Source organism: Trachemys scripta, chromosome 9 (assembly GCF_013100865.1).
Source record: "Trachemys scripta elegans isolate TJP31775 chromosome 9, CAS_Tse_1.0, whole genome shotgun sequence".
In the NCBI taxonomy this organism is placed as follows: Eukaryota; Metazoa; Chordata; order Testudines; family Emydidae; genus Trachemys; species Trachemys scripta.
The window spans coordinates 49021117-49046677 of record NC_048306.1 but is presented as its reverse complement, the minus strand read 5'-3'; the positions used below and the strand labels follow the sequence as shown (position 1 = coordinate 49046677).

The window sequence follows — 25561 nt, the reverse complement described above, 5'->3', positions numbered from 1 at the left end:
AACCCTAAGTTAGGGTTGCAGGGGCCGGTAGAGGACTTGTAGTACTTGTACTACAAGGGGGGTTGGGATACCAGTGATGACTATACTTATAATCTTTCAACCAGTTACACATCCATTTTATAGTAATTTCACCTAGCCCACGTTTCCCTGGTCGGTTTATTATATCATGAGAGATTGCGCCAAAAGCCTGACTAAAATCAAGCTATAGCCTGGCTTCCGCTCCCCCCGGCCAGCAGTGTCAGAGCAGGCTAAGGGCCCAGACTGGGTGTAGGAAGGGGAATTCCTGTCAAACAGCAGCCGCCACCTTCAGATGTGCCTCCCCAGCAGGTAGCTCCCAGCCGCGCCCAGGCCTCTCCCGGCAGCAGGCACGGCCGGCCGGGGGGCAGGCTTCCGACCCACGAGCGGCGCCTAACAGCCCCGCGTCGTCTCCCCGCGTTCCCTTTCCTGGGGCCCGCCCTGCCTGGAATGAGAGTCTCTGCTCGCCGCCAAGGCAAGACGAGGCGAGGGCAGGGCCAGCCAGGCCAGGCCCTGTCACGGGGCTGGGCGTCCGAAGCCAGGCAAGCAGAGGGCGGGGCCCGGCCCTCAACAGCCCTGGCCTCTTCTTCCTTCATCCCGCCCTTGCCGAGAGGCGGCCGCAGAGTGAGACGCTTCTGGAAGCCAGGCCGCGGCTCCCGCCCTCCGGCGCGCCAAGGGTGGGCGGGTAGCGGCGGGATCCGGAAGTGCGGATCGCGCGCGCCTGACGTGATGACGTCAGTTGGTTGACCCCCAGAGAGGGGTAAGAATCCGTTGCGGTCGTGCAGCTTCGGGCTGAGGCGGGCGGTGAGTATCAGGCTGTAGCTCTGGGGCGGCGGATAGTGGAGGCCTCTGACCCAGCTTATGCTGTTTCCTGGGGATAACAGGTCTCTGGGCCCCTGCACTGGGGACCTGGGGGAAGAGGGCTCTGGGCCCTGGAGCCGTTGCTAAGGTTGCCAGGTGCCCGGTTTTTGACCAGAAAGCCCAGTTGAGAAGAGACCCTGGTGGTTCTGGTCAGCAGAGCTGGCTTTAGGCCAATTCCCCGAAATTGGGCCCTGTGCCTTAGGTGCCTTTTTAAAGTATTTTTACTCACCTGGGTCTTCGGCGCCACTTTGGCAGTGGCGGTGGCGGGGGGGGGGGTCTGCTCTGGGTCTTTGGTAGCATTTTGGTGGCAGGGGTCCTTCAGGAAGACCTGGAGCGGACCCCCCCACAGCCGAAGTGCTCCTGGGTATTTGAATTGGGCCCCGCAGTTCATAAAGCTAGCCCTGGTGGTCAGCACTGCTGAGTGGACCATTAAAAGTCCAGTTGGTGCAGGGTTGGCAGCAGGGCCATCCCTAGGCATATGCACAATATTGCCCCAAATTTCATGGTGCCCTAGGCAGCTGCATGCTGCATACATGGCAGCAGCTCTGGCAGCCAGCCCTTATCCCCCTGCTGCCCCCCCCCCCGTTCTGCTCCTGGCCTGCCCCCATTCCACCTCTTCCCCCATTGACCCACACTCACCAGCAGGTGGGAAGCAGAGCAACCCGGCCCCAGCCCTCTCCACTCCACCAGCTCCCAGCTGCGTTGCTCCGCTTCTCGCCAGTGAGTGCGGGGGGGGGGGGGTTCGTCCCCCTCCCCCAAGCGGCTGGGGTGGGGGGAGCGGAGCGGACTGATGCCGGATTGTTCTGCTGCCCGCGCCAGGCCCCCTGCTAATCCTCTGGGCCATTCTGGGCCTGTGGAGCCCCCCAAAGTGGCCCCCCACAGCTCCTGTCTCCCTGTCCCCCAGGCCTTGAGCGCAGCCTCAGAGGGGAGGGGAGGGAAAGCAAGTGCTCGGACTGTGTAGGGCACCATAATTGGTAGAGATGGCCCTGGCTGGCAGGTTCCCTACCCGGTTCCACGCAGCTCCCGGAAGCGGCGACATGTCCGTCTGGTTCCTAGGTGGAGGGACAGGCATGTCCTGAGCACTGGCTTTACAACTCCCATTGGCTGGGAACTGTGGCCAAAGCTGCCTGCAGGTGGAGGCAGTGCGCACTGTGCAGCGCTCCCTGGCTGCCCCTATGCCTAGTAGCCAAGGAACATGTTACTGCTTCCGGGGAGCCTCCTAAGGTAAGTGCTGCCTGCCCGGAGCCTGAACCTTGAACCCTCTACTGCATCCCAACCCCTACCTCAGCTCTGAGCCTTCTCCTGCACCCAAACTCCTTCCCAGAGCCCGTACCCCACACCATCTCCTGCACCTCAGCCCAGAGCCACCTCTCGCACCCAAACTTCTTCCTGGAGCCTGTGCCCCCTTCCGCACCTTTGCCCTAGCCCTGAGTCCCCTCCTGGAGCCCGCACCCTCTCCTGTGCCCCAACACCCTGCCCCAGCCCTAAGCCCCCTCCAGCACTCTAAATCCCTCATTTCTGGCCCCACCCTGGAACACCCCCATAGCCCCCTCCCACACCCCAACCCCCTGCCTCAGCCCGGAGCCCCCTCCCACATTCCGAGCCCCTGGCCTCGGCGTGGAGCCCCCTTCTGCACCCCAAACCTCTCATCCCTGGTCCCACCATCCAGAGCCCCCTCCTGCACTTTGAACCCCTCATTTCTGGCCCTACCCTGGAGCCTGCACCCCTAGCTGGAGCCCTCGCCCCCTTCCACACCCCAGCCCCCTGCCCCAGCTCAGTGAAAATGAGCGAGTGAGTGAGGGTGGGGGAGAGTTGAGTGATGGGGGAGGAAGGAGGAGATGGAGTGAGTTGGGGGCAGGGCCTTGGAGAAGGGGTGGGGCTCAGGGGCAGGGCAAGGGTGTTCGAATTTGTGCTGTTAAAAAGTTGGCAACCCTACTTCACTTTGAGGTTGGGGGAAGGAGGCCCTGCATGGGGGGGGCCAAGAGGAGCAGTTGAGGGGGGAATGGGTAACTGCTGAAATCCCATTCTTATTCATGTGGGCAAAAATACAGGCAAGTGCTTGTTCTGAAAAATGCAAAGCGGACCCCCAGCTGCTGGTGAGATGCCAATGCAGCCCTCAGTGCTGTGGTATAAGTGCCCCTCTGTGCCTTACACCTGTAAATCTGAACATCATACCGGATACACAGCTGTGCTTTTTATAGAAAAATCCTTATAAATCCAAAACTAGATTGTCTTTTCTCTTGCTTTGACCATTTAAATATTAATGAAAAGAGAGTCCATTTATTCAGGTATCCTGGCACTGAATAGTTCAGTCACTGTAATGGCAACATGTGCATACACTCCTCTTAAAGCCTGTCTTCTGTAAATGAATCAACTGAATAGTTACCAACAACTCTGCTCAACTATTGAAGCGTGAACATAAAATACAGCTTGCACTTAAAAGATCAAATAAGTTATTTCTCCTGTTAAAAAAATGAACAGTCCCCAAAATATTTGTATTTGTATCCTTAAAGCTAAGCTCCTTTACAACATCTCTCAAATCTTTTAACACCTACATGCGTCTGATGAAGTGGTTATTCACCCATGAAAGCTTATGCTGCAATACTTCTGGTAGTCTATAAGATGCCACAGGACTCTTTGTCGCTTTCAACACCTACTGTTAGAGCCCTTGTCCGTGTGTTGGTTATCCCTTGCATCATCTGCTACAGTCTCCACACCAGACTTAACCTTGTTCACCTCCAGTCTGTATAAAATGCTGCTGTGAAAATTACACTTCTTTCATTGCTCTGATTGTGTCACTTCCCTGTTCACTGTCCTTTTCTCACATTCTGCATCAAGTTCAAGCTTATTTTCTTCAAGTCCCAGCACAGCAACTTTCCTTTCCTTGTATTCCCTCTCTTTTAAGCTTCCGTTTACTCAGAAAACTCTTCCTCTCTCCTTATGTGCCAAGCTACTACTTCCCTTTGTTTTCTGATTCTTCCTTAAAATGTCTTCTTTGAAGCCTTCTATTGGTTATTCTACTTTTGGATTTTTAATCAGTGCCACTGTGAGACTATGTATTGAGTCAAAGCTGAGTTATTTTTCTGATTTAGATTATAATCTATGGAGCCAGGGCTGCATTCTTTGTGCAGTGCCAAGTGCACTGGCATCACATCAGGGAAGGTTTTGCACAATCTTCCGACCTTATTTTTCCTTTCTTCTCATCATTTTTTGAGCATTCTATTACTCCTTTTGACCCGAGCAGTTAGTCAAAGACTTGGGGTCTTGCAGGTTATTACAGATAGGAGGAGAAATTGATGATGGAGCCAGGTAACTTGAATGCAGCCCTGTTTACTACAAAAAACATACAAAATCTGTTTCCTTTAACAAAGGGAGAATCAAATGATAGGAGACAGTGACCTTGCTCACTGGTATAAGCTTTTCACCAGCTTGAAGAGGCTTAAGCCAATTATAACAATTCACATTTAATATGATGTGAAGCTTTGAGGCTCACAATACATTGTTTCTGTCAGTGTGTACAAAAGTGAAATAGCTGAGAGTACCACAGAAAGACCTATGGACTGTCTAGGCCAGGGGTTCTCAAACTGGGGGTTGTGACCCCTCAGGGGGTCGCGAGCTGTCAGCCTCCACTCCCAAACCCCGCTTTGCCTCCAGCATTTATTATAATGTTTAAGATAAAAAAATTTTTTTAATTTATTCAGAGGCTTGCTGTGTGAAAGGGGTCACCAGTACAAAAGTTTGAGAACCACTGCCCTAGGGGCTTTCCAGTGCTGTTCTAATGGTAGTGTAGGGATTCTTCAGGTTCTTATATATTCTTATATTCTCCTTGTATATCATAGAATGAAAAGAGGCCCAGCAGATTTGGCAGATTATCTTTTGCACTTAAGAATGTAGGAACGGCCATACTGGATCAGACAAATGGTCCATCTAGCCCAGTATCCTGTCTTCCAACAGTGGCCAATGCCAGGTGCTTCAGAGGAAATGAACAGAACAGGTAATCATCAAGTAATTCATCCCCGTTGCCCATTCCCAGCGTGTGGCAAACAGAGGCTAGGGACACTTCAGAGCGTGGTTTGCATCCCTGGCTAATAGCCATTGATGCACCTGTTCTCTATGAATTCATCTAGTTCTTTTTTGAACCCTGTTATAGTCTTGGCCTTCACAACATCCTGTGGCAAAGAGTTCCACAGATTGACTGTGTTGTGTGAAGACATACTTCCTTTGTTTGTTTTAAACCTGCTGCCCATTAATTTCATTTGATGATGCCTAGTTCTTGTGTTATGAGGAGTAAATAACACTTCCTCGTTTACTTTCTCCACACCAGTCATGATTTTATAAACCTCTATTATATCCCTCTTAGTTGTTTCTTTTCCAAGCTGAAAAGTCCCAGTCTTAATCTGTATTCATATGGAAGCCGTTCCATACCCCTAATTTTTGTTGCCCTTTTCTGAGCCTTTTCCAATTCCAATATCTGTTTTGAGATGGGGGGGATGGGGGGGAGGACCAGATCTGCATGCGATATTCAAGATATGGGTGTGCCATGGATTTATGTAGAGGCAATATGATATTTTCTATCTTATTATCTATCCCTTTCCTAATGATTCCCAACTCTGTTAGCTTTCTTGGTTGCTGCTGCACATAGAGTGGATGTTTTCAGAGAACTACCCACAATGACTCCAACATCATAGAATCATAGAACATTAGGGTTGGAAGAGACCTCAGGAGGTCATCTAGTTCAATCCCCTGCTCAAAGCAGGACCAACCCCAACTAAATCACTCCAGCCAGGGCTTTGTCAAGCCAGGCCTTAAAAACCTCTAAGGATGGAGATAGCACCACCTCCCTAGGTAACCCATTCCAGTGCTTCACCACCCTCCTAGTGAAATAGTTGTTCCTAATATCCAACCTAGACCTCCCCCACCACAATTTGAGACCATTGCTCCTTGTTCTGTGATGTGTCACCACTAAGAACAGCCTAGTTCCATCCTCTTTGAAACCCCCCTTCAGGTAGTTGAAGGCTGCTATCAAATCCCCCTTCACTCTTCTCTTCTGCAGACTAAATAACCCCAGTTCCCTCAGCCTCTCCTCATAAGTCATGTGCCCCAGCCCACTAATAATTTTTGATGCCCTCCTCTGGACTCTTTCCAATTTGTCCACATCCTTTCTGTAGTGGGGGCCCCAAAACTGGACGCAGTAATCCAGATGATTTAGTTGGGGATTCGTCCTGCTTTGAGCAGGGGGATGGACTAGATGACCTCCTGAGGTCCCTTCCAACCCTGATATTCTATGATTGATTCTATGTGGCCTTACCAGTGCCGAATAGAGGGGAATAATCACTTCCCTCAATCTGCTGGCAACACTCTTGCTAATGCAGCCCAATATGCCGTTAGCCTTCCTGGCAACAGGGGCACACTGTTGACGCATATCCAGCTTCTCATACACTGTAATCCCCAGGTCCTTTTCTGCAGAATTGCTGCTTAGCCAGTTGGTCCCCAGACTGTAGCAGTTCATGGGATTCTTCCATCCTAAGTGCAGGACTCTGCACTTGTCCTTGCTGAACCTCATCAGATTTCTTTTGGCCCAATCCTCCAATTTGTCTAGATCATTCTGGACCCTATCTGCATCTCCCTCCAGCTTAGTGTCATCTGCAAACTTGCTGAGGGTGCAATCCATCCCATCATCCAGATCATTAATGAAGATGCTGATCCTTGGAGCTTTTCACTTGATACCGGCTGCCAACTAGACATCGAGCCGTTGATCACTACCCGATGATCTGGCCAGCTTTCTATCCACCTTATAGTCCATTCATCCAATCCATACTACTTTAACTTGCTGGCAAGAATACTTTTTTGATACATATCAATTTCTTGAATGGTAACAGCTAATTTAGACCCCATCATTTTATATGTATAGTTGGGATTATGTTTTCAATGTGCATTACTTTGCATTTATCAACATTGAATTTAGTTGACTTTCATCTGCCATTTTGTTGCCCAGTCGCCCAGCTTTGAGACATCCTTTTGTAGCTCTTTGCAGTCTGCTTTGGACTTAACTATTTTAAGTAGTTTTGTATCATCTGCAAATTTTGCCACCTCACTGTTTACCCCTTTTCCTAGATCATTTATGAATATGTTGAACAGTACTGGCCACATTACAGACCCCTGGGGGGCATCACTATTTGCCCCTCTCCATTCTGAAAACTGACAATTTATTCTTACCCTTTCTTTCCTATCTTTTAACCAGTTACTGATCCACGAAAGGACTTTCCCACTTATGCCATGACCGCTTACTTTCCTTAAGAGCCTTTGCTGAGGGACCTTGTCAAAGGCTTTCTGAAAATCTAAGTACGCTATATCCACTGCATCACCTTTGTCCACATGCTTGTTGACCCCCTCAAAGAATTCAGATTGGTGAGGCATTTTTTCCCTTTACAAAAAACATGTTGACTCTTCCCAAACAAATTATGTTCATCTATGTGTCTGACAAAGTGGGCTGTAGCCCACAAAAGCTTATGCTCAAATAAATTTGTTAGTCTCTAAGGTGCCACAAGTACTCATGTTCTTTTTGCGGATACAGACTAATATGGCTGCTACTCTGAAATCTGACAATTCTGTTCTTTAATATAGCTTCAGCCAATTTGCCTGGGACTAAAGTTAGCTTACTGGCCTGTAATAGCTGGGATCACCTCAGGAGCCTTTTAAAAAAACTGGTGTCACATCAGCTATCCTCCAGTCATCTGGTAGAAAAGCTCATTTAAATGATAGGTTACATACCACAGTTAGTAGTTCTGCAATTTCATATTTGAGTTCCTTCAGAATTCTTGGGTGAATACCATCTGGTCTTGGTGACTTCTTACTGTTAAATTAAACAGTTTGTTCCAAAACCTTGACTAATGACACCTCAATCTGGGACAGTTCCTCAGATTTGTCACCTAAAAAGAATGGCTCAGGTTTGGGAATCTCCCTCACATCCTCAGCCATGAAGACGAATGCAAAGATTTCATTTAGTTTCTCTGCAATGGCCTTATCTTCCGTGAGTGCTCCTTTAGCATCTTGATCGTCCAGTAGCCCCACTGATTGTTGAGCAGGCTTTCTGCTTCTGATATACTTAAAAAATGTTTTGTTCTTACTTTTTGAGTCTTTGGCTAGCTGTTCTTCAAATTATTTTTGGGCCTTCCTAATTACACCGCTACCTCGATATGATGCGACCTGATATAACATGAATTTGGATATAACAGGGTAAAGCAGTGCTCCGGGGGGGCGGGGCTGCGCACTCCGGTGGATTAAAGCAAGTTCAATATAACACTGTTTCACCTATAATGCGGTAAGATTTTTTTGGCTCCCGAGGACAGCGTTATATCGAGGTAGAGGTGTATATTTTTACACTTCACTTGCCACAGTTTATGCTCCTTTCTGTTTTCCTCAATAGGATTTAACTTCCACTTTTTAAAGGCTGCCTTTTTGCCTCTCACTGCTTCTTTTACTTTTTTTTTTTTTAAGCCCTGGTGGCACTTCTAGCCAAGCGGTTCAGATCCTGTGCTCCACTTAGGACTAAATCAAGAATTGCCTCTCATCCTGTGGGTTCCAGGACTAGCTGCTCCAAGAAAGGTGTCATTTTAGGTGTCAAGAAACTTTATCTCTGCATCCACTCCTGAGGTGACATATACCCAGTCAGTATGGGGATAGTTGAAATCCCCTATTATTGTTGAGTTTTTTATTTTTATAACCTCTCTAATCTCCCTGAGCATTTCGCAGTCACTATCACCATCCTGGTCAGGTGGTCGGTAGTCTCTTCCATCGTTGTCCATTCCATGTCTTTGAAATAATGTTTTCTGAAAGTGAGTGCTGCATTTCATAGCATGCATCCCAGAATGTCCAAAGCTTGGTTATTGGACTGCATACTCCAACAGTCTCTACCTGCTCCTTTTTAGTTGCCAGAGTGTCCTGGATCCAAGCTGAACGGGTTAACTATTACCTGTATAAATGTTCCCTGTATTTCTGAGGAGATCATTGGGAGAGCTTTCTTAAACTTAAGCTTTTGTAACTTGGAGCATTTACAAAATACGTATTCATTATTATATATTGTCACTTGTTCTGCTCTGATCTATATCAGTGATACTCCGACTTCAGTGGTTCAGGAGCCAAATTAGAAATCAGCATTACCCAAAAGAGCCACTGTAGTGTGAATTTTATTTACTATTTTTAATATATAGATATATTTTCTCACAACTAAATGTCTGACCAAGTTATTATTTTATCAACTGCAATTGGTTAATAACATAGTAAAAGTGCATCCTGATTGGTTAATAATTAAATCACATGGTGCTTTAATATCATGTGCTGCACAGAGGTGTAGGAGAGCTGCTTGTGCTCCTGAGCCTTAGTCTGAGTATCAGTTATCTATATGTTTTGTTTGTTTTAAATCAGGGCCTGTGAAATGTATTTCATGGTACTACTAGAGCAGACAGAAAATGCTATGAGGAAGGTATGGGATGGTCCATAAAAGTATCACAAAATCATATTGGACAACAAAAGATATGCAGCATATCATTTCACTTTTTTTCAGGCTTTTCAGTTTTGATTACTTCATTTCAGCTTTTTAGCCCTAGGTTAGTCAACCAGATGAATGCAAGTACACTATCTTTTTGAGCAAGAACCACTGTTGATCTACAGAACAATATTGAAGGTTAACTTCAGGTGATGATAAAACTGAGGTCCTGTACAGTAACTCCTCACTTAAAGTCGTCCAGCTTTCTTGAGCAAGGAGAGTTCCCTAAACTTTGCAAAATAAAGTATTCTCTATAGTTGTGAAAATGACATTCCAAACATGTCTTAGATATAGTGTTGCTTCCCTAAGTCTACCAATAATCCCATTGCCTATGCTTCTGTTCGGAGCTTTGCCAGATGAAATCAGTAAAATCTGACCAGACTATTGTCAGTTTTCTTTACTAGTGTTCAGAATCATGTCGGTAACAGTTAAACAGACAAGAATGGACTAATTTCATGATGCAGTTAATGGAGGTGTTGATTGAGAAAGAGGACCCCAACCCAGAGGCTGGAAAATATGTACAGTATTGGAAATGTTCCCCATCACCAACCTCATCAGCTAGAAACTTGGAAATACAGCAAGAGGGAGGAGAGAATGCTCATCTTTTCCAATAATGGTGTGGAATAGGTGGCTTCAAATATATAGTCCTACTAGTTCAGTGGTTCTCAGACTTTGGTATTGGTGACCCCTTTCACGCAGAAAGCCTCTGAGTGCAACACTCCCCCCGCCTTATAAATAAAAACACATTTTTTAATATTTAACATTTTTATAAATGCTGGAGGCAAAGTGTGGTTTGGGGTGGAGGCTGATAGCTTGCGACCCCCACGTAATAACCTTGTGACCCCCCCCCCCCCAATTTGAGAACCCTTGATGTATCATACACCCTCTTAGTCATCTCTTCCAAGCTGAATAGTCCCAGTCTTTTTAATATCTCCTTAGGTGAAAGTTGTTCTATACACTTAAGCATTTTTGTTGCAGTTTTCTGTGCCTTTTCTAAAATGTATTTTTTTGAGATGAGGCAACTAGAACTGTATGCAGTATTCAAGATGTGGGTGTACCATGGATTTATATAGTGGCTTTATGATAGTTACAGTCTTATTATTAGGGTTCTACCAAATTCAAGGTTCATTTTGGTCAATTTCAGAGCCTGTGTGTTTGTTTAAAATTAGTCAATTTCACATTTTCAGGTGTTTATACAGTAATTCCTCACTTAATGTCATCCCAGTTAACGTTGTTTCATTGTTACGTTGCTGATCAATTAGAGAACATGCTCGTTTAAAGTTGCGCAATGCTCCCTTATAACGTTGTTTGGCACCCGCCTGCTTTGTACACTGCTTGTAGGAAGAGCAGCCCGTTGGAGCTAGTTGATGGGGGCTTGGAACCAGGGTGGACTGGCAGCCCCCCATCAGCTCCCCATTCCCCTAAGTTCCTTGTGCAGTAGCCACCCAACAGGCTATCAATTGCCAGGCAGTTCAGCTGTCCCTCCCCCCCACTGCGGTGTGCTGCTCCTGCCTGCCCTCTGCCTTGGACCTGCTCCCGAGAGTCTCCTGCTTGTTGTGCAGGGGGAAGAGGGGTGCTAATGTCAGGGTGTCCCCCTCCACCCATCTCCTGCTCCTTTACCCCATCTCCACAGAGCAGGGGAGGGACACAACAGGGCTCAGGACAGAGGGCGCTTGCTGGCTGCAGCTGCTGTCTCAACTTGCTTATCTACTTAAAAAGGCAGTGTACTTAGAGTGGGGTCAGCATACTTAAAGGGGCAATGCGCCTCTCTCTCTCTCTCACTCACACACACACACACACACACACACACTGTGTGTGTCTCTGTCTCTCTCTGCCATGCTGTCTGCCCTCCCTCCATTCGTGCTGCCTTGTAGAGTGTGAGGCTACATTAACAACAGCGTGTTAACCCTTGAGGGCTCAGCCGAGTGCTAGTTCATCATTCAGCACTAAGGCATTCCCTGGGAAATATTCCACCCTCTGACTTCACCAGCTCAACCAAGCTTCACAATCATCATTGCTGTGTACAGTATTAAATTGTTTAAAAGTTATTGTGTGTGTGTGTGTGTGTGTAAATAAAAATCTTTTGTTTGTTGAAATTTTTTTTTCCTGGAACCTAATCCCCTCTGTTTACGTTAATTCTTATGGGGAAATTGGATTCGCTTAACATCATTTTGCTTAAAGTAGCATTTTTCAGGAACATTAAGCGAGGAGTTACTGTATTTGAAATTTCACGGTGTTGTAACCGTGGCGGTCCCAAACCAAAAGGCGGTTGGGGAGGGGGTGTCGCAAGGCTATTGTAGGGGGATCATGGGATTGCCACCCTTACTTCTGCCCTGCTGCTGGCAGGAGCACTGCCTTCAGAGCTGGGCAACCAGTGAAGAAGGCTGTTGCCTGGGCACCCATCTCTAAAGCCACCACCAGCAGCAGCAGCAAAGAAGTGAGGGTTGCACGGTATTGGGGGGTGAGTTTCCATTGGTCTGGTTCTGGCAGTTTGCCTCCCCCATGGCGGGCTGACAGCTGGAGCTGCAGCCTCTCCACACAGAGGAGTGACAGCTGGAGCCACAGCCTCCCTAGGCGGGGGATGGTGACAGCTGGAACTGCAGCCTCCCTGGGTGGTGTGTGGGTGTGTGTGTGACAGCTAGAACTGCAGCCTCTTGGGCAGGGAGGAGGGGTGTAACAGCTGGAGCTGTGGTGCTTCCTGCAGCTGGAGAGAATCCCAGAGGTGTGTCTGACCTTCCCTGGGAGCGGCCCTGCAGGGGAAGAAGTTGTTTCAATCCCTGGTGGGGGAACATCTGGAGCCCTGCACAGCCCTAGCTGCTGGCTAGGGTCCAGATTTCACAGGGGAGATCATATTTCACAGTCCGTTAATCATTTTTCATAGCTATAAATTTGGTTGGGCCCTAGTAATAGCTAATTTAGATCCCATCATTTTGTATGTGTAGTTGGGATTATGTTTTCCAATATGCATTACTTTGCAATTGTCGGAGAAAAACAGAGATCTCACTATTTGTTTAGGTATAGCAAGTCAGATGCTTTATCTTTCTCTGCTTCCACACATTTATCAACATTGAATTTCATCTGCCATTTAATTAAAAGAATCACCCTGGTAGAAATCCCAATACCTTCCCTGTTCCTGAACTGACGGGCTGGGGAAATAGGGCCAATGGGCTTGGCTTTTCACCTGCGTGTTAAGCATACTCCCCATCCCACAAGTGGCTTGCAAGGGGCATATCTTTGTAGGAGAAAAGGGGTGTGTTGGGAAAGGTATTTTTCACCCTAGCTAGTGAATGCATGTAAATTTTCAAGCCCTGCATACATTCCCCCCCCCCCCACACTTTGGAATTTTATAATAGAGCATTCAGGATTTTTTCAAAACTTTGCAGTTTGTTTCCAAGCATTTTGTGTAACATGGATTGCTGATGTAGTCTTAGTCATTTCAGGATAGTAAATGACTTTGAGAAGGATTTCTAATTTACTCTGCAAATCTGGAATCTTGGGGATGATGAACAGAAATAGCTGATTAAGCATACATTTTGATAGCTCAAGCCTTTTTATACATTATTCAGCAAACATTTCAAACTCTGTGTTAAATTGTATTCTTGATAGAACCAAGTAAGAAATGTGATTTTTGTTTTGGCTGCAGGTATTGATGCTGCATTAACCTCCTTCTTTTGCTTGGAATCAAAATGTCAAAGAAATCTGAGGCTCCTCTTTCCTTGACTGACTGTCTTTGCCAGATCTGCATGGACATTTTTGTGGAGCCAGTGACCCTGCCATGCAACCACACACTCTGTAACTCTTGTTTCCAGTTGACAGTAGAGAAGGCAAGTTTGTACTGCCCTTTTTGCCGCCGGTGGGTCTCTTCTTGGGCGCGATATAATGCCCGCAAAAATACTCTTATCAATTGGGAACTGTGGGAAAGGATTCAAAAGAATTACCCAGAAGAATGCCAGCGCAGAGTTAATGGACAGGATCTGGAAGAGGACAGTAAGTAAAATGACATTTCTCTTGTATCTGTTTGTGCTGTAGGAAAGTAATTGGTATTAGTGAGCTTGGATGTCATGAAGTGAGATCATAAAATAATTGCTGGCGCAGCTAAATTATTGAATCATCTGGTAAATTAAAGGTAATTTGCTACTACCTTTGTAAGGTAGTTGCTTACACACACTCCATGACTGTGGGTATTCTGGGCTTCCAGTTTAACTTCTTCAAAGACAACATGGCAGAAAACAAGCTTAGCAAAGGAATTCCTTAGCCACAGTAACTTTTAGTCTTAAAGCACTCCAGCATTACATATCTTTGAAAATAACAAAAGTATTGAGATGCACTCGCCCCTAGTCTGAGTTCACCCCTTGTGAGTCCATGGTTCATCAGCATTTCAGGCTGGGCAGAGTCCCTCCTGCCACCTCTCCTGTAAGTCCTCCATATGTGTTGTCAGCCCCTTCTTCAGAGCAGAACCCAGCTCTTAAATAAGGCCTCTGTGCCATGTGCTCAAATTCAGAAACTCCAGATCTGACTCTCAGGTTTGGGCCCCTCCCTTGCAGACCTTTGTGTAGAGACCATTGTTCCATAGTGTTTATTCTGAGTCAGTGGCCCCAGATTGGTTTTAGTGATGGTCTTTCAATAAGATATTATACACCTTTCCCAAATTAGGGCAGCTGTCTGGAATGCAGTACAACAGGATTCTATTACAACATAGAGTTTGTAATTTTGATATTGTCATAACCCACTCTGTCAGTGTCTTTTCTCTAGCTGAGCCAAAGGCTATGTCTACACTGTAGATCTTACAGCAGCACAGTAGTAAGGTCTCCTGTGTAGCCGCTGTATGCCAGCATAATTAAACCACCCCAAACAAGGAGCAGTAGGTGTCAGCAGGAGATGCTCTGCCACTGACACTTATGTTGGTCAGGGGTGTGCGTTTTTTTGTTTGTTTGTTTTTTGTTTTTTTTTTTTTCAAACCCCTGCCCGACAAAAGTTTTGCGACTAAAAGTATTAGTGTAGAGAGAGCCAAATTTGAAAATATATTGTGATGGTAGAGTATCCTTGAAATATTTGTATTTACCTTATGCAGTTGAAAGGGCCTGGTTTCTCTCTCTCTCTTTATTTAAAAAGATCAAATTGGTTTGTTTGAGCAGGAGCCTATAATTTTATCACTGTCTGATCTAGTGAGAATGTTTTATTAAATAGGACATCTCTTAAGCTACTTAATCAAGAGCGGTAGCTTTAAAAAATAATAATAATAATGGTATCTTTAAAAAAGGAAATTACAGGACTCTTACTTTTGGAAAGTAAGTAGCTCAAGAAATGTCCCATTTAATAAAAAGACTAACAATACACACTAGATCAAGCAGTGATAAAATTATAGGCACATGGTATGAACTTGCTCCACTGATAAAACCTGCACATTAGTGTTTGCAAAATAAGGACAGTTCTGAGTGCTCTGAGAACTTTCAGAGCCTGATATCCCAGAAATTTCAAACAAGTAATCTGGGCATCATATCCTTCATCAAGAAGGAGGGAGTCATGCTTAATTCTGCTTCTTTGAAAATAATAATCTTACAGGAATCTCACTTGTCCATTCACTGCCATCAGAGTTTGAGCAGCAAAGAGTCCTTTGGCACCTTATAGACTAACAGACGTATAGGAGCATGAGCTTTCATGGGTGAATACCCACTTCTTCGGATGCATGTAGTGGAAATTTCCAGGGGCAGGTATAAATATGCAAGCAAGAGTGAGTAAGGCTAGAGATAACGAAGTTAGTTCAATCAGGGAGGATGAGGTCCTCTTCTAGCAGTTGAGGTGTGAACACCAAGGGAGGAGAAACTGCTTTTGTAGTTGGCTAGCCATTCACAGTCTTTGTTTCAGCCTGAGCTGATGGTGTCAAATTTGCATATGAACTGAAGCTCAGCAGTTTCTCTTTGAAGTCTGGTCCTGAAGCTTTTTTCTGCAAGATGGCTACCTTTAAATCTGCTATTGTGTGTCCAGGGAGGTTGAAGTGTTCTCCTACAGGTTTTTGTATATTGCCATTCCTGATATCTGACTTGTGTCCATTTATCCTTTTACATAGGGACTGTCCAGTTTGGCCGATGTACATAGCAGAGGGGCATTGCTGGCATATGATGGCGTATATTACGTTGGTAGACGTGCAGGTGAATGAACCGGTGATGTTGTGGCTGATCTGGTTAGGTCCTGTGATGGTGTCACTGGTGTAGATATGTGGGCAGAGTCGGCATCGAGGTTTGTTGCATGGATTGGTTCCTGAGTTAGTTACTATGGTGCGGTGTGTGGTTGCTGGTGAGAATATGCTTCAGGTTGGCGGGTTATCTGTGGGCGAGGACTGGCCTGCCACCCAAGGCCTGTGAAAGTGAGGGATCGTTGTCCAGGATGGGTTGTAGATCACTGATGATACGTTGGAGAGGTTTTAGCTGGGGACTGTATGTGATGGCCAGTGGAGTTCTATTGGTTTCTTTCTTGGGCTTGTCTTGCAGTAGGAGGCTTCTGGGTACACGTCTGGTTCTGTTGATCTGTTTCCTTATTTCCTCATGCGGGTATCGTAGTTTTGAGAATGCTTGGTGAAGATCTTGTAGGTGTTGGTCTCTGTCTGAGGGATTGGAGCAGATATGGTTGAATCTCAGTGCTTGGCTGTAGACAATGGATCGTGTGGTGTGTCCGGGATGGAAGCTGGAGGCATGAAGGTCGGTGGGTTTTTGGTATAGGGTGGTGTTAACGTGACCATCACTTATTTGCACCGTGGTGTCTAGGAAGTGGACCTCCTGTGTAGATTGGTCCAGGCTGAGGTTGATGATGGGGTGGAAGCTGTTGAAATCATGGTGAAATTTTTCCAGAGTCTCTTTCCCATGGGTCCAGATGATGAAGATGTCATCAATGTAGCATAGGTAGAGAAGGGGTATGAGTGGACGAGAGCTGAGGAAGCGTTGTCCCAGGTCAGCCATAAAAATGTTGGCATATTGTGGGGCCATGCGGGCGCCCATAGCGGTGCCACTGGTCTGGAGGTATATATTGTCATCAGATTTGAAATAGTTGTGTGTGAAGATAAAGTCACAGAACTCAGCAACCAGTTGTGCTGTGGCATCATCAGAGTTTGAGTGGCTTTATTTGTACAGCTGTGAATTGATAAATTTCTTCCATTTGTTTGAAAAAGAAACTGACATCTGAGGACACCAGTGAACTGTGTCACTGCCAGTCCAGGATGGGAATGTTCCCTCTGTTGATATGTGGAGGTGAAGCCCTGCAACACATTAGCTTTGAGAGTTCTATCCTGTCAAGAATTTTTTACACCCAAGAGTGAGAATCCTGTTAAATAGCTTCAAAGCAACAGAGCAGCACACATTTCAGGCTGTTTATATACTATAAAGAACAAAAGAGAGTACAGACTTTTTTTTCCCCTCCTTTGAAGGTCAGCTTTTAAGATTTTTACATTTCATGCTGCACTATCCTACAGTGTAAGGAAGCCTGGTCATTTTCCTCATAGAGGGTGAGGGAAGCTGGAAGTGATTGAGAGATGCATTTGCTTTCTCAGTGAATTGGAACATACTGCATGTTCCCACTAGGTGGACACAATTGAGTTAAGGTGCAATCTTGGATATGGTTGTGTTCTGCATGTTTTAGGTTTAAGTTAAACTAGGATAATATGAAATTGTAATGGGCTGTGGTATGAAAAGAATCTATACAAATCTGAGCTATTTAAAGTGATCATTTTGTTTTCCCCACACTCCCCTTCTCTTTTTCTCTGGATTAGTTTGTATATCCCAACCACTGCATCAGCTAAGCAAGCCTGGGGAACTGAGACAGGAATATGAGGCAGAGATTAGCAAGGTAAGTCTAGAAAATCCTGTTTAAAGTAGTAACTGCCTTGAGTATGGATTTATTTGAATCTTGTATGTATAGAATGACTCCAGTATTTGACTATTTAATTAGAATAACTTTCCTCTTTCTTTCTTTTAAAATAGAAAGTAAGTTTAGTGCTGTAATGGAAAATTGAAGAGGAAAGAGCTACAAGAATGGTTTGAGGTTTGATAACACACCTTACAGTGAGAGAATTGAGTTCAGTTTTTCTTATTAAAGAGAAGATTAAGAGGTGACTTGATCATGATGTACAAGAAGCTACCCAGGGAGAGGGCATTTGATACTACTGGGCTCTTTAATATAGCACACAAGGGCATAACAATATCAAACGTCTGGAAGTCAAAGCTATAAAAATTCAAACAAGAAATAAGGTGTACAATTTTAAGTCAGTGTAGGTGACCATTGGAATAGTTTACCAAGGAATGTGACTAATTCTCACTCTTCATCTTTCAATAAATATTAGATGTTTCTCTAAAGACATGCTCTTGTTCAACCACAAATTGTCAGGATCAGTGCAGGAATTATTTGATCACTTGCTTCTTTTTTACTCTCTACTTTAGGACCCTTCTAAATGGAATTAAACATGGTACTAATAATGCTTATAGATTTTCAATTTGAACCAATGTCTGAATGCTTTTGTACTACCTTTTCCTGGTGGCTGCATTGTTTTTCATTACGGTAACAAGGAAGTTGAGTGATCATGTGTGACCTTCCTCTTACAGCACGTGTGGAAGGAGATTATAGGCATGTCAAGGCTGACATTGATGGAAGAATGGAAAAGGGTTGTAATGGCTGGCACTTGAAAGAGATGGCGCCTAGTGGTTAGAGGGTGGTAGGGGAGCCTGGGCCCTCCCACTCCACCGATCTTTGGCCCAGAGCCCTGCGAGGGTTTGCCAGGGTCAGACACTCATGAGCACCTTAAAACATTCCTCCCTCGGCCACTTCTACACCTCCACTCTATAGTTCAAGCTTTTCCAGTCTGTAGTCAAGGTAATGCAGAACAATCACAATGCCTTTAGTCTGACTGGGGTGGTTTCTGCTGGCTGATCTCCAAAGAAAGAAAGTCTGGAGAGGTAATTCCTAAAGGAAAAAAAGATTTTAACCTATAACTGGAGTTCTCAGTATATTGCATCAAGAGAGCCATACTCACCCACCCTACTATGTTAGTTTTTTTGATGCTCTAAAGGGTTAGAAAGGAATTGAAAGAGATGAGTGCTATTCCGTCTTCCATATCCCTGCATTAAATGATTAGCTGTATGAGAGAACGAACAGCTTCAGCAGTCATTGCAATATGGATGGTTTCCAGTCTGCTGTATCAAGGGCACATGTTTTTCTCAAGGTTCTCTGTAGATACACGTAGTTGGAGAATTCTAGCTACAGGTAAGTAACCTTTTCACACTCACTGGGAGACCCTTTGCAAGTCACTGAATCTTGCAGATTAGCAAGTTTACAAATGCAGTTTTCTAAGAATCAAAAGGTAGCTCATTAGTGTACTCGATTCTTTTGATTACTGAAGCTTTAATACTTAATAGTATACTAGATTGCATCCTGTATATATGCTAAATTTAGTGAAGTCTTACTAGTGAAGTTTCACAGCACTCTGCTATTAAATTTTTGCTGAGAAACATGAAGAGTGCCTTTTTGTGAATTATGGGATGTTCATATTAATGAAGTGTAAGATAGAGAGGTTCTAGTGTAATAATGTGTTGTCTGCAGGTTCACTTGAAATTTAATTTGAGATCTTTTAAAAACTTCTCTTATAGGCGAAGGCAGAGAGGTGGGCACACGAACAAGAGGAGAGCAAAGCAAGTGAGGAGTACATTCAAAGGCTATTAGCAGAGGAAGAAGAAGTGCACAGGCTGGCAGAAGAAAGGCAGAGAGAGATGGAGGAACAGCTTAAACAAGATGAAGAGCTGGCATGGGAGCTGAGTATCAATTTGGTGAGTTTAGCTCTAGGGGGCATTAGAGCAGTGTGTTTCTCGAAGTTAGTGATCTTTATATCTTCCAGAGCATATGCAAAAATCCTTATGAATTCTTCAAATTTTAGATTGGAACCCAACATTAAATATTCAATGCTTAAATAACTTATTGAGCATTATGTTTTAAAATCCAACAAAAGAGAGGAGAAAATAAAAATTTCCACTTTTAAAATACACTTGAAGTGTTTACCAGTAGTTGATTTAAAATCTCCTCCATAGTAACCACCTTTTTGGATATCAGGAGCTCCTCTCTTCTGCCATCATTTAAAAAATGTTTTTTTGGAGGAGGTTAATGTCTGTAGCCTGTGCTTGGGAGTGGAAAATGCAATGGCAATGTTTGAGGAAGAGTAACATAGAAGAATCCTAACCATTGAAATATATATAGATATGGGATGTATATAGCTCTGTTGTATTTGATATAACCTGCCATTTTGTGGTAATACTAATGAAAAACAATGAATTTATCACTAATGAAAAACTCTTCTCCTGATACCACTGCCTCCAGATAAATTTAATGCATGCTGAGTGCAGTTCCCTATCTATACTTATTGTTAGCTCCAAAGAATTCATGCAAATAACTAATTCTGTGTATAGAAGCACGCTTATTTTCAATTTTGTCTAATTTCTGTATGTTTCTGTATGTCATTAAAGAACAAGTCTACTGATGAACACATGTTCAGCACTCCTTTACGTGCAAACAGTCGCACGTCTGGCCCATCTCCAATTAGTTCATGCAAGACAAAAAACAAATCAAGCAACTCTGGAGACATCCAAAAGTAAGTAATCCACCTTTCTGTCCAAGATTTGTTGGTACACTTCCACAACATACACAGCATGTGAAAGGAGAAATATGGTTTTTAGTTTGGGAAGAACTAAGTGTGGCTAAAATTTGAAAAGTACCACATAAAAGAGCACACTGGCATTCTGTGTTGATTCTCTCAACTATTTTTTTATCAAACTTGCTCAGGTAACAGATAAAAAGATGGATTTTCTAATTGTCAGGAGAGCAAATTCAACCTGGAATCTGAAAGTCAAGCTGTGTTCTTCCTCTGAGATGACACAGCAATAGAGATTCTGCAGTTGGAGCTCAGTTAGTAATTCTGTTGATGTATGGCCAAGAATAGAATCATTCTTGTTCTCCTGTAGCTGCAAGGCAAATAGTGAAAATGTCAGTAAACAGATAAGATTTGACACATACAGGTAGATCTATTGAATAACGAGTGCTGCCTTTGCATAGTTGACTCTTTCGACTGTAACCTCACTTTAAGATCACTGTGTTCTGCCTCAATATCCTGTTGTTGTCCCATTGGCCTACTTAGGCTGAATTTATTCTATGTTGATATATTCTTTAAATTTAATCACTGTGGCCCCTCTTGTTACTCAACTTTAGTTCTGTTCCTGGCAGATCAGTTTCTGTTAACTTTTTTTTTCTTTTTTAAGTTCACTTTTTCAGAGAAGTGTTATTCAGTCCTTATAGACTTGTATACCATCCAGTCTTCCAGTTAGGATCAGAGAACTTGACCCTTTATGGTCCTCCAGCTGTGGCTGGTAGCCACACTGTGTAATCACTGTTGCCTTTTAAAGTAAATATGAACTATTTCTCCTGGCTTCAAGGAGGCTTGGAAAGTATAATACCAAGCATTTGTTTCTTGTTGATGCAACAAATCGCCTTCAAAATGACTATACGTAAATGATTTTTTCATTTGTAAAATAAGCTATCGTTTAATCTTTGGATTCAAGTGGCGAACTGCATTACTTTTTTGGCATACTTTTTTTTTCTTTTTTTTTTTTTTTTAGTAATCTATGGTAACGGGAAGCTACTGAATGTTACAGTATTTCAGCACAGGATAATGTGGAAGATAATAGTGGGACACTCATCTACACTGATCTGAAGGTTCAGAGAAATATGGAGGACTCTGACTTTAATTTGATGCTTAAAGTTTTGTCTTAATATGTGCTGCTTTTTTTTTTTTTTCCTCCTTAAGGTATCTATCTCCAAAGCCACCTTGTGCCTCGGTACCAATGTCGCTCTCTAAAAAAGCAGAGAAACGCAGGAATAACTCCTTTTCTATGGTAATCTACGTCTCCATATTGAAGTTATATATGGCACTATTTATTAGTAGCTGCATGTTCTTTTCTTTTTGTTGAGGGTATATAGACTGAAAGTACCTATATAACCATAAAAATGAACATACTGTCATCTTAAAAAGGTAAAGATTGTATTTAAATAGAATTTCAGAAATGGCCTTAGAAAGCATTTCATCCAATCTGTATCACTGACTAGGCAAAATATATTTTTGTTACTCTGTGAAAAATTGCAAGATCTGAATATGTATTCTGATTCTCTGATACCAAGTATTGGAGCCAGAAAATTCACTGTTAAGGTCTGCTAAGCAGGAGTAATTTCTCCTTATGTATGAGACCTCTACTTTTCTGACCAAAAAAAATATTCTAACTGCAAACTCAATATGGCATCTGGAAGGAAAGCTTGTTTACATTTTGACTTGTGCATCATCCCCAACAAGTATTATACAATGGTGACTTGGTTAATAGTACAGTTGGTGCACAGGTCAGAAAAGAATCCAGCTTAATACCCTCTAGCTTTCAGAGCTAATGCAGCCAACAGAAATGAAGCTTGCTTTTTATTTTATCAAATTTTCTATTTATATAAAAGCTCAGAGGACAATAAACATTTCTGAACAGAAGTAAAAGTTTATGGAAGATTAACTTTTCACCAAGCTGTATTTGATCGGTTTGTTTTCAGTTTTGCCTTATCTTTTCTGTAGGAAAATAATAACACTGAAGATGACATCTTAATGTGGCAAGAAAAGGATAGAGAGGAAATGCCAACACTGTCTCCACAAACTTTCTCCACTGTTCAAGACAGAAATGTTAAGGATTCATTTTTAGAATCCTGTCTGACTTATTTAAATACCTCTCCTGTAGTGGGGTCTCATCCCATTGAGTGGGAAGGTCTGTCAGGAGCAAACTATAAGGTAGATAAAATTACAAATGCACTTCACAATGTCACAAAACAGGAAAGGCCTGATACTGGACTTTCTTCTTCCAGTGGAGAGTTAGCCAGAAGTGCCTTTGAAAATGATAACTCTACATGTACAGAAAACATAGACTCTGAAAAATGTGCAGAAATTAGCTCTTCTCTTCAGGAAGCAGTTGATTCTGTGACATCTGGCAAATTAGAAAACAGGGATGCATCCCATAATCTCATGGAAGTGGCTGCAAACTGCTCAGTTGAAGGAAAGAAACAAAATGTGTTACAGAACAGTAAGGAGACACCAAAAAGAAAATCTCAAGAATCTCCAACTGAATCAGCAGTTGATGCATGCTTGATTGATAAAAGGAGGAAAACTTTTCCAGAAACTTATGAAGACCAAGAGGAGAAGGTAAATGATCTTAATGTGCAAATGCATATAGATTTGGAGAAGCAGCTTTATGAGAGGCGGAAGCAAGAGGAGCAAGACAGGCTCCTGGCTCTGCAACTTCAGAGAGAGATAAACAGGGAGCAAAAGACATTAAACCGAAAGAAAGGCTCTCCAGATGAGTACCTTCTGCGTCCTAAAGCATCTCCATGTCTGGAGGAATCTCCAACTGGGACAGGTAGTAATAAGATGGCAAGTGAGTCGACATCTCCCAAGAGCCAGACTGAAACGAGTCATCGGAAACCGCGAAGAAGCTCCCACAATGAGAACTGGCAGCCTCCCAGCAACCTCCAGATGAAATTGCCGAGTGTCAGAGGAGGAAAAGTGTTGAACTGTGTCAACAGCTGTGACTCAAAGGATATCCAATCACTGTTGACCAAGCATAAGCAAAAGACAATCCTTCAGATGTTTAAGAGGTCTGTTTCAAAGTAAAAGATCAGTAGAACTATGAAGGCACAGTGGGGTGGATGGGAAATAAAGCAGTATCCTTCCCTGTATCAGATAAAGCTTGTTGTAAACAGCTAGTTTTAAGTTGATTGTATTAAAGGAGGATCAATTTAGAGCATAAATGCACTCAGAATTATACAGTGCTATTGAACCAAGGAGCCTCTAATGCCTTTCTTTCCTCCAGACCTTATCAGTTTTAGTTAATTTCTTAACTAAATACAGAACGAGTCTGTATCTTCAATTATTTGCTCACTGCAGGGCTACAGCACTAGAGGCCTCCATCAGCACAGCTGCTGTGCGTTATGTTGAAGGATTGGACTCTAACCTCACCATGCTTGATTAGTGTTGGCTGGTGAAGATATGACCGTTAACCATGTCTATTGTACTCTTTTCCTCTCACAGTTCTGTAATATAGATTCCTATTGAAAATATTGGCTAAATTAGCATTACTTTTTCTACAACAATGTTGAATTTCATCAAAAGTATATAATCTACAAAATCACCAGACCGGAAAAGAGGTGGGGAGGGGGCGGGAAAAGTCAAGATAAACAGACTATAATTTGGAGTAAGTTATAATTAATGAATCAACAAGTGTGAATAAGGACTACGTTTATTCCCAGTTTTGAGTTAGTTTGTCTGGTTATAAGACTACCCTTTCTTTTTGTCATCCCTTTATGTCAGTAACCATTTTCCTCCTGCTTTGCTGTTTTGGTACATGTTAAATATTTTTGTTCAAATAAGCAAATAATATCAGAACTTTATAATTCATCTGAATTGCTGTTTGTCTAGAATGCGAGAAACCTCAGGCCTGTGAGAAGTTATTGCAGGCTACAAATGATAGATGAAGGGTTCTCATTTGCCCACATTGCTTCCTCCTCGTTACTTCTCTGAAACTCCCAGTTTACTATTTTGTTTGCATTGTGAGGAAACAAAAATCAACAATTTTATTTTATTTGGACTTGCCAAATATTAACCTAAATGTTAATCTACAGTAATACTGATGAAGCTGTTCTATGTATATTCACATTTTTAGTGGATGAGTATTACAATAAATGTTTGGATCCTATTTTGATCTGTACATTTGTTTGAACAACAGTTAGTTTGGGTGTATTTGGAATGAAAAATTCCAAAACAAAAACTAAAAACTGTGTTTTGGCTCTGAGTTTAATCTTTAAGGTCAAGCACTTTTCATGGTTTAAGTGCGAGACGTTCTCACGCCACAATACAGCTGCTGTTTCTTCTGACTTTCTATCAATTAAAATGGCTTTCATCACTATGTAACTTGAATTAATTATTTTGCCATTTTTTTCCTAGGGAAGACTAAAAATACTTGTGTTTAAATTTTGGGTGTAAACCAGGGGTTCTCAACCTTCTTTCTGAGGCCCCCCAACATGCTACAAAAACTCCATGGCCTGCCAGTGCCACAACTGTTTTTCTGCATATAAAAGCCAGGACCAGCATTAGGGTGTAGCAAGCAGGGCAGTTGCCTGGGGCCCCACACTGCAGGAGTCCCCACAAAGTTAAGTTGCTCACGCTTCAGCCCCAGGTGGCAGGGCTGGGAGTCCTGGGCTTCACCCCACACAGTGGGGCTTCAGCTTTCTGCTCTGGGTCCCAGCAAATCTAACACTGGCCCTGCCTGGTGGCCCCCTGAAACCTGATCACAGCCTCCCAGGGGGCCCTGGACCCCTGGTTGAGAAACAACCCCTGGTGTAAACAGCATTTTAAAATAATTTTTGGAAAGCATAAGCAGTGGGGCAAGCCAAAAACCTGTGCATGACTTTTTGTCTTCTGATGTTTATGACAATAACAATAGCAGCATGGTATGAGTATTACATGCATAAATGGTACTTTCCCAGAAGAGCTTTTCAGTCTAACAAAGACAATAAGTGAAATGATACATTTAAAAACAAAAAAACACCAGACCCAAAACAAAACCTTTCGCTCCTTTGCCCAGGTTATTGCTTTCTCAGCCCTTGTGCAGAAGCCTTCATAGAATCATAGAATCATAGAATATCAGAGTTGGAAGGGACCTCAAGAGGTCATCTAGTCCAACCCCCTGCTCAAAGCAGGACCAATTCCCAGCTAAATCATCCCAGCCAGGGCTTTGTCAAGCCGGGCCTTAAAAACCTCCAAGGAAGGAGACTCCACCACCTCCCTAGGTAACGCATTCCAGTGTTTCACCACCCTCCTAGTGAAATAGTTTTTCCTGATATCCAACCTGGACCTCCCCCACTGCAACTTGAGACCATTGCTCCTTGTTCTGTCATCTGCCACCACTGAGAACAGCCGAGCTCCATCCTCTTTGGAACCCCCCTTCAGGTAGTTGAAGGCTGCTATCAAATCCCCCCTCATTCTTCTGTTCTGGAGACTAAACAATCCCAGTTCTCTCAGCCTCTCCTCATAAGTCA

General features: G+C 43.6%; 1 protein-coding gene across 4 annotated transcripts; it reads left to right on the top strand.

Annotated features, from left to right (window-relative positions):
* Positions 1-666: 666 nt before the first annotated feature.
* Positions 667-23823, top strand: RNF168 (ring finger protein 168). 4 transcript variants are annotated; one of them, XM_034781804.1, is made up of 9 exons: positions 690-819; positions 4716-4870; positions 9301-9408; positions 13065-13408; positions 17181-17257; positions 19051-19227; positions 19918-20042; positions 21252-21339; positions 22053-23823. In XM_034781804.1, exons 4-9 carry the CDS (start codon positions 13108-13110, stop codon positions 23136-23138), a joined length of 1854 nt encoding a protein of 617 aa, XP_034637695.1. In that variant the 5' UTR covers positions 690-819; positions 4716-4870; positions 9301-9408; positions 13065-13107; the 3' UTR covers positions 23139-23823. The 4 variants fall into 4 exon arrangements, with proteins under 4 accessions (XP_034637696.1, XP_034637692.1, XP_034637695.1 ...); XM_034781803.1 differs by lacking the exon at positions 4716-4870 and adding an exon at positions 1933-2100; XM_034781801.1 differs by lacking the exon at positions 4716-4870 and having other exon boundaries at positions 685-819.
* The last annotated feature ends 1738 nt before the right edge of the window (positions 23824-25561 follow it).

Bases quoted from the DNA above. Each gene is read 5' to 3' on its own strand.
- RNF168 (XM_034781805.1), top strand. From the start codon at position 13,108: ATGTCAAAGAAATCTGAGGCTCCTCTTTCCTTGACTGACTGTCTTTGC. The intron at 20,043-21,251 runs GTAAGTAATCCA...TTCCTCCTTAAG, and splicing joins AACTCTGGAGACATCCAAAA to GTATCTATCTCCAAAGCCAC. The intron at 21,340-22,052 runs GTAATCTACGTC...TCTTTTCTGTAG, and splicing joins GGAATAACTCCTTTTCTATG to GAAAATAATAACACTGAAGA.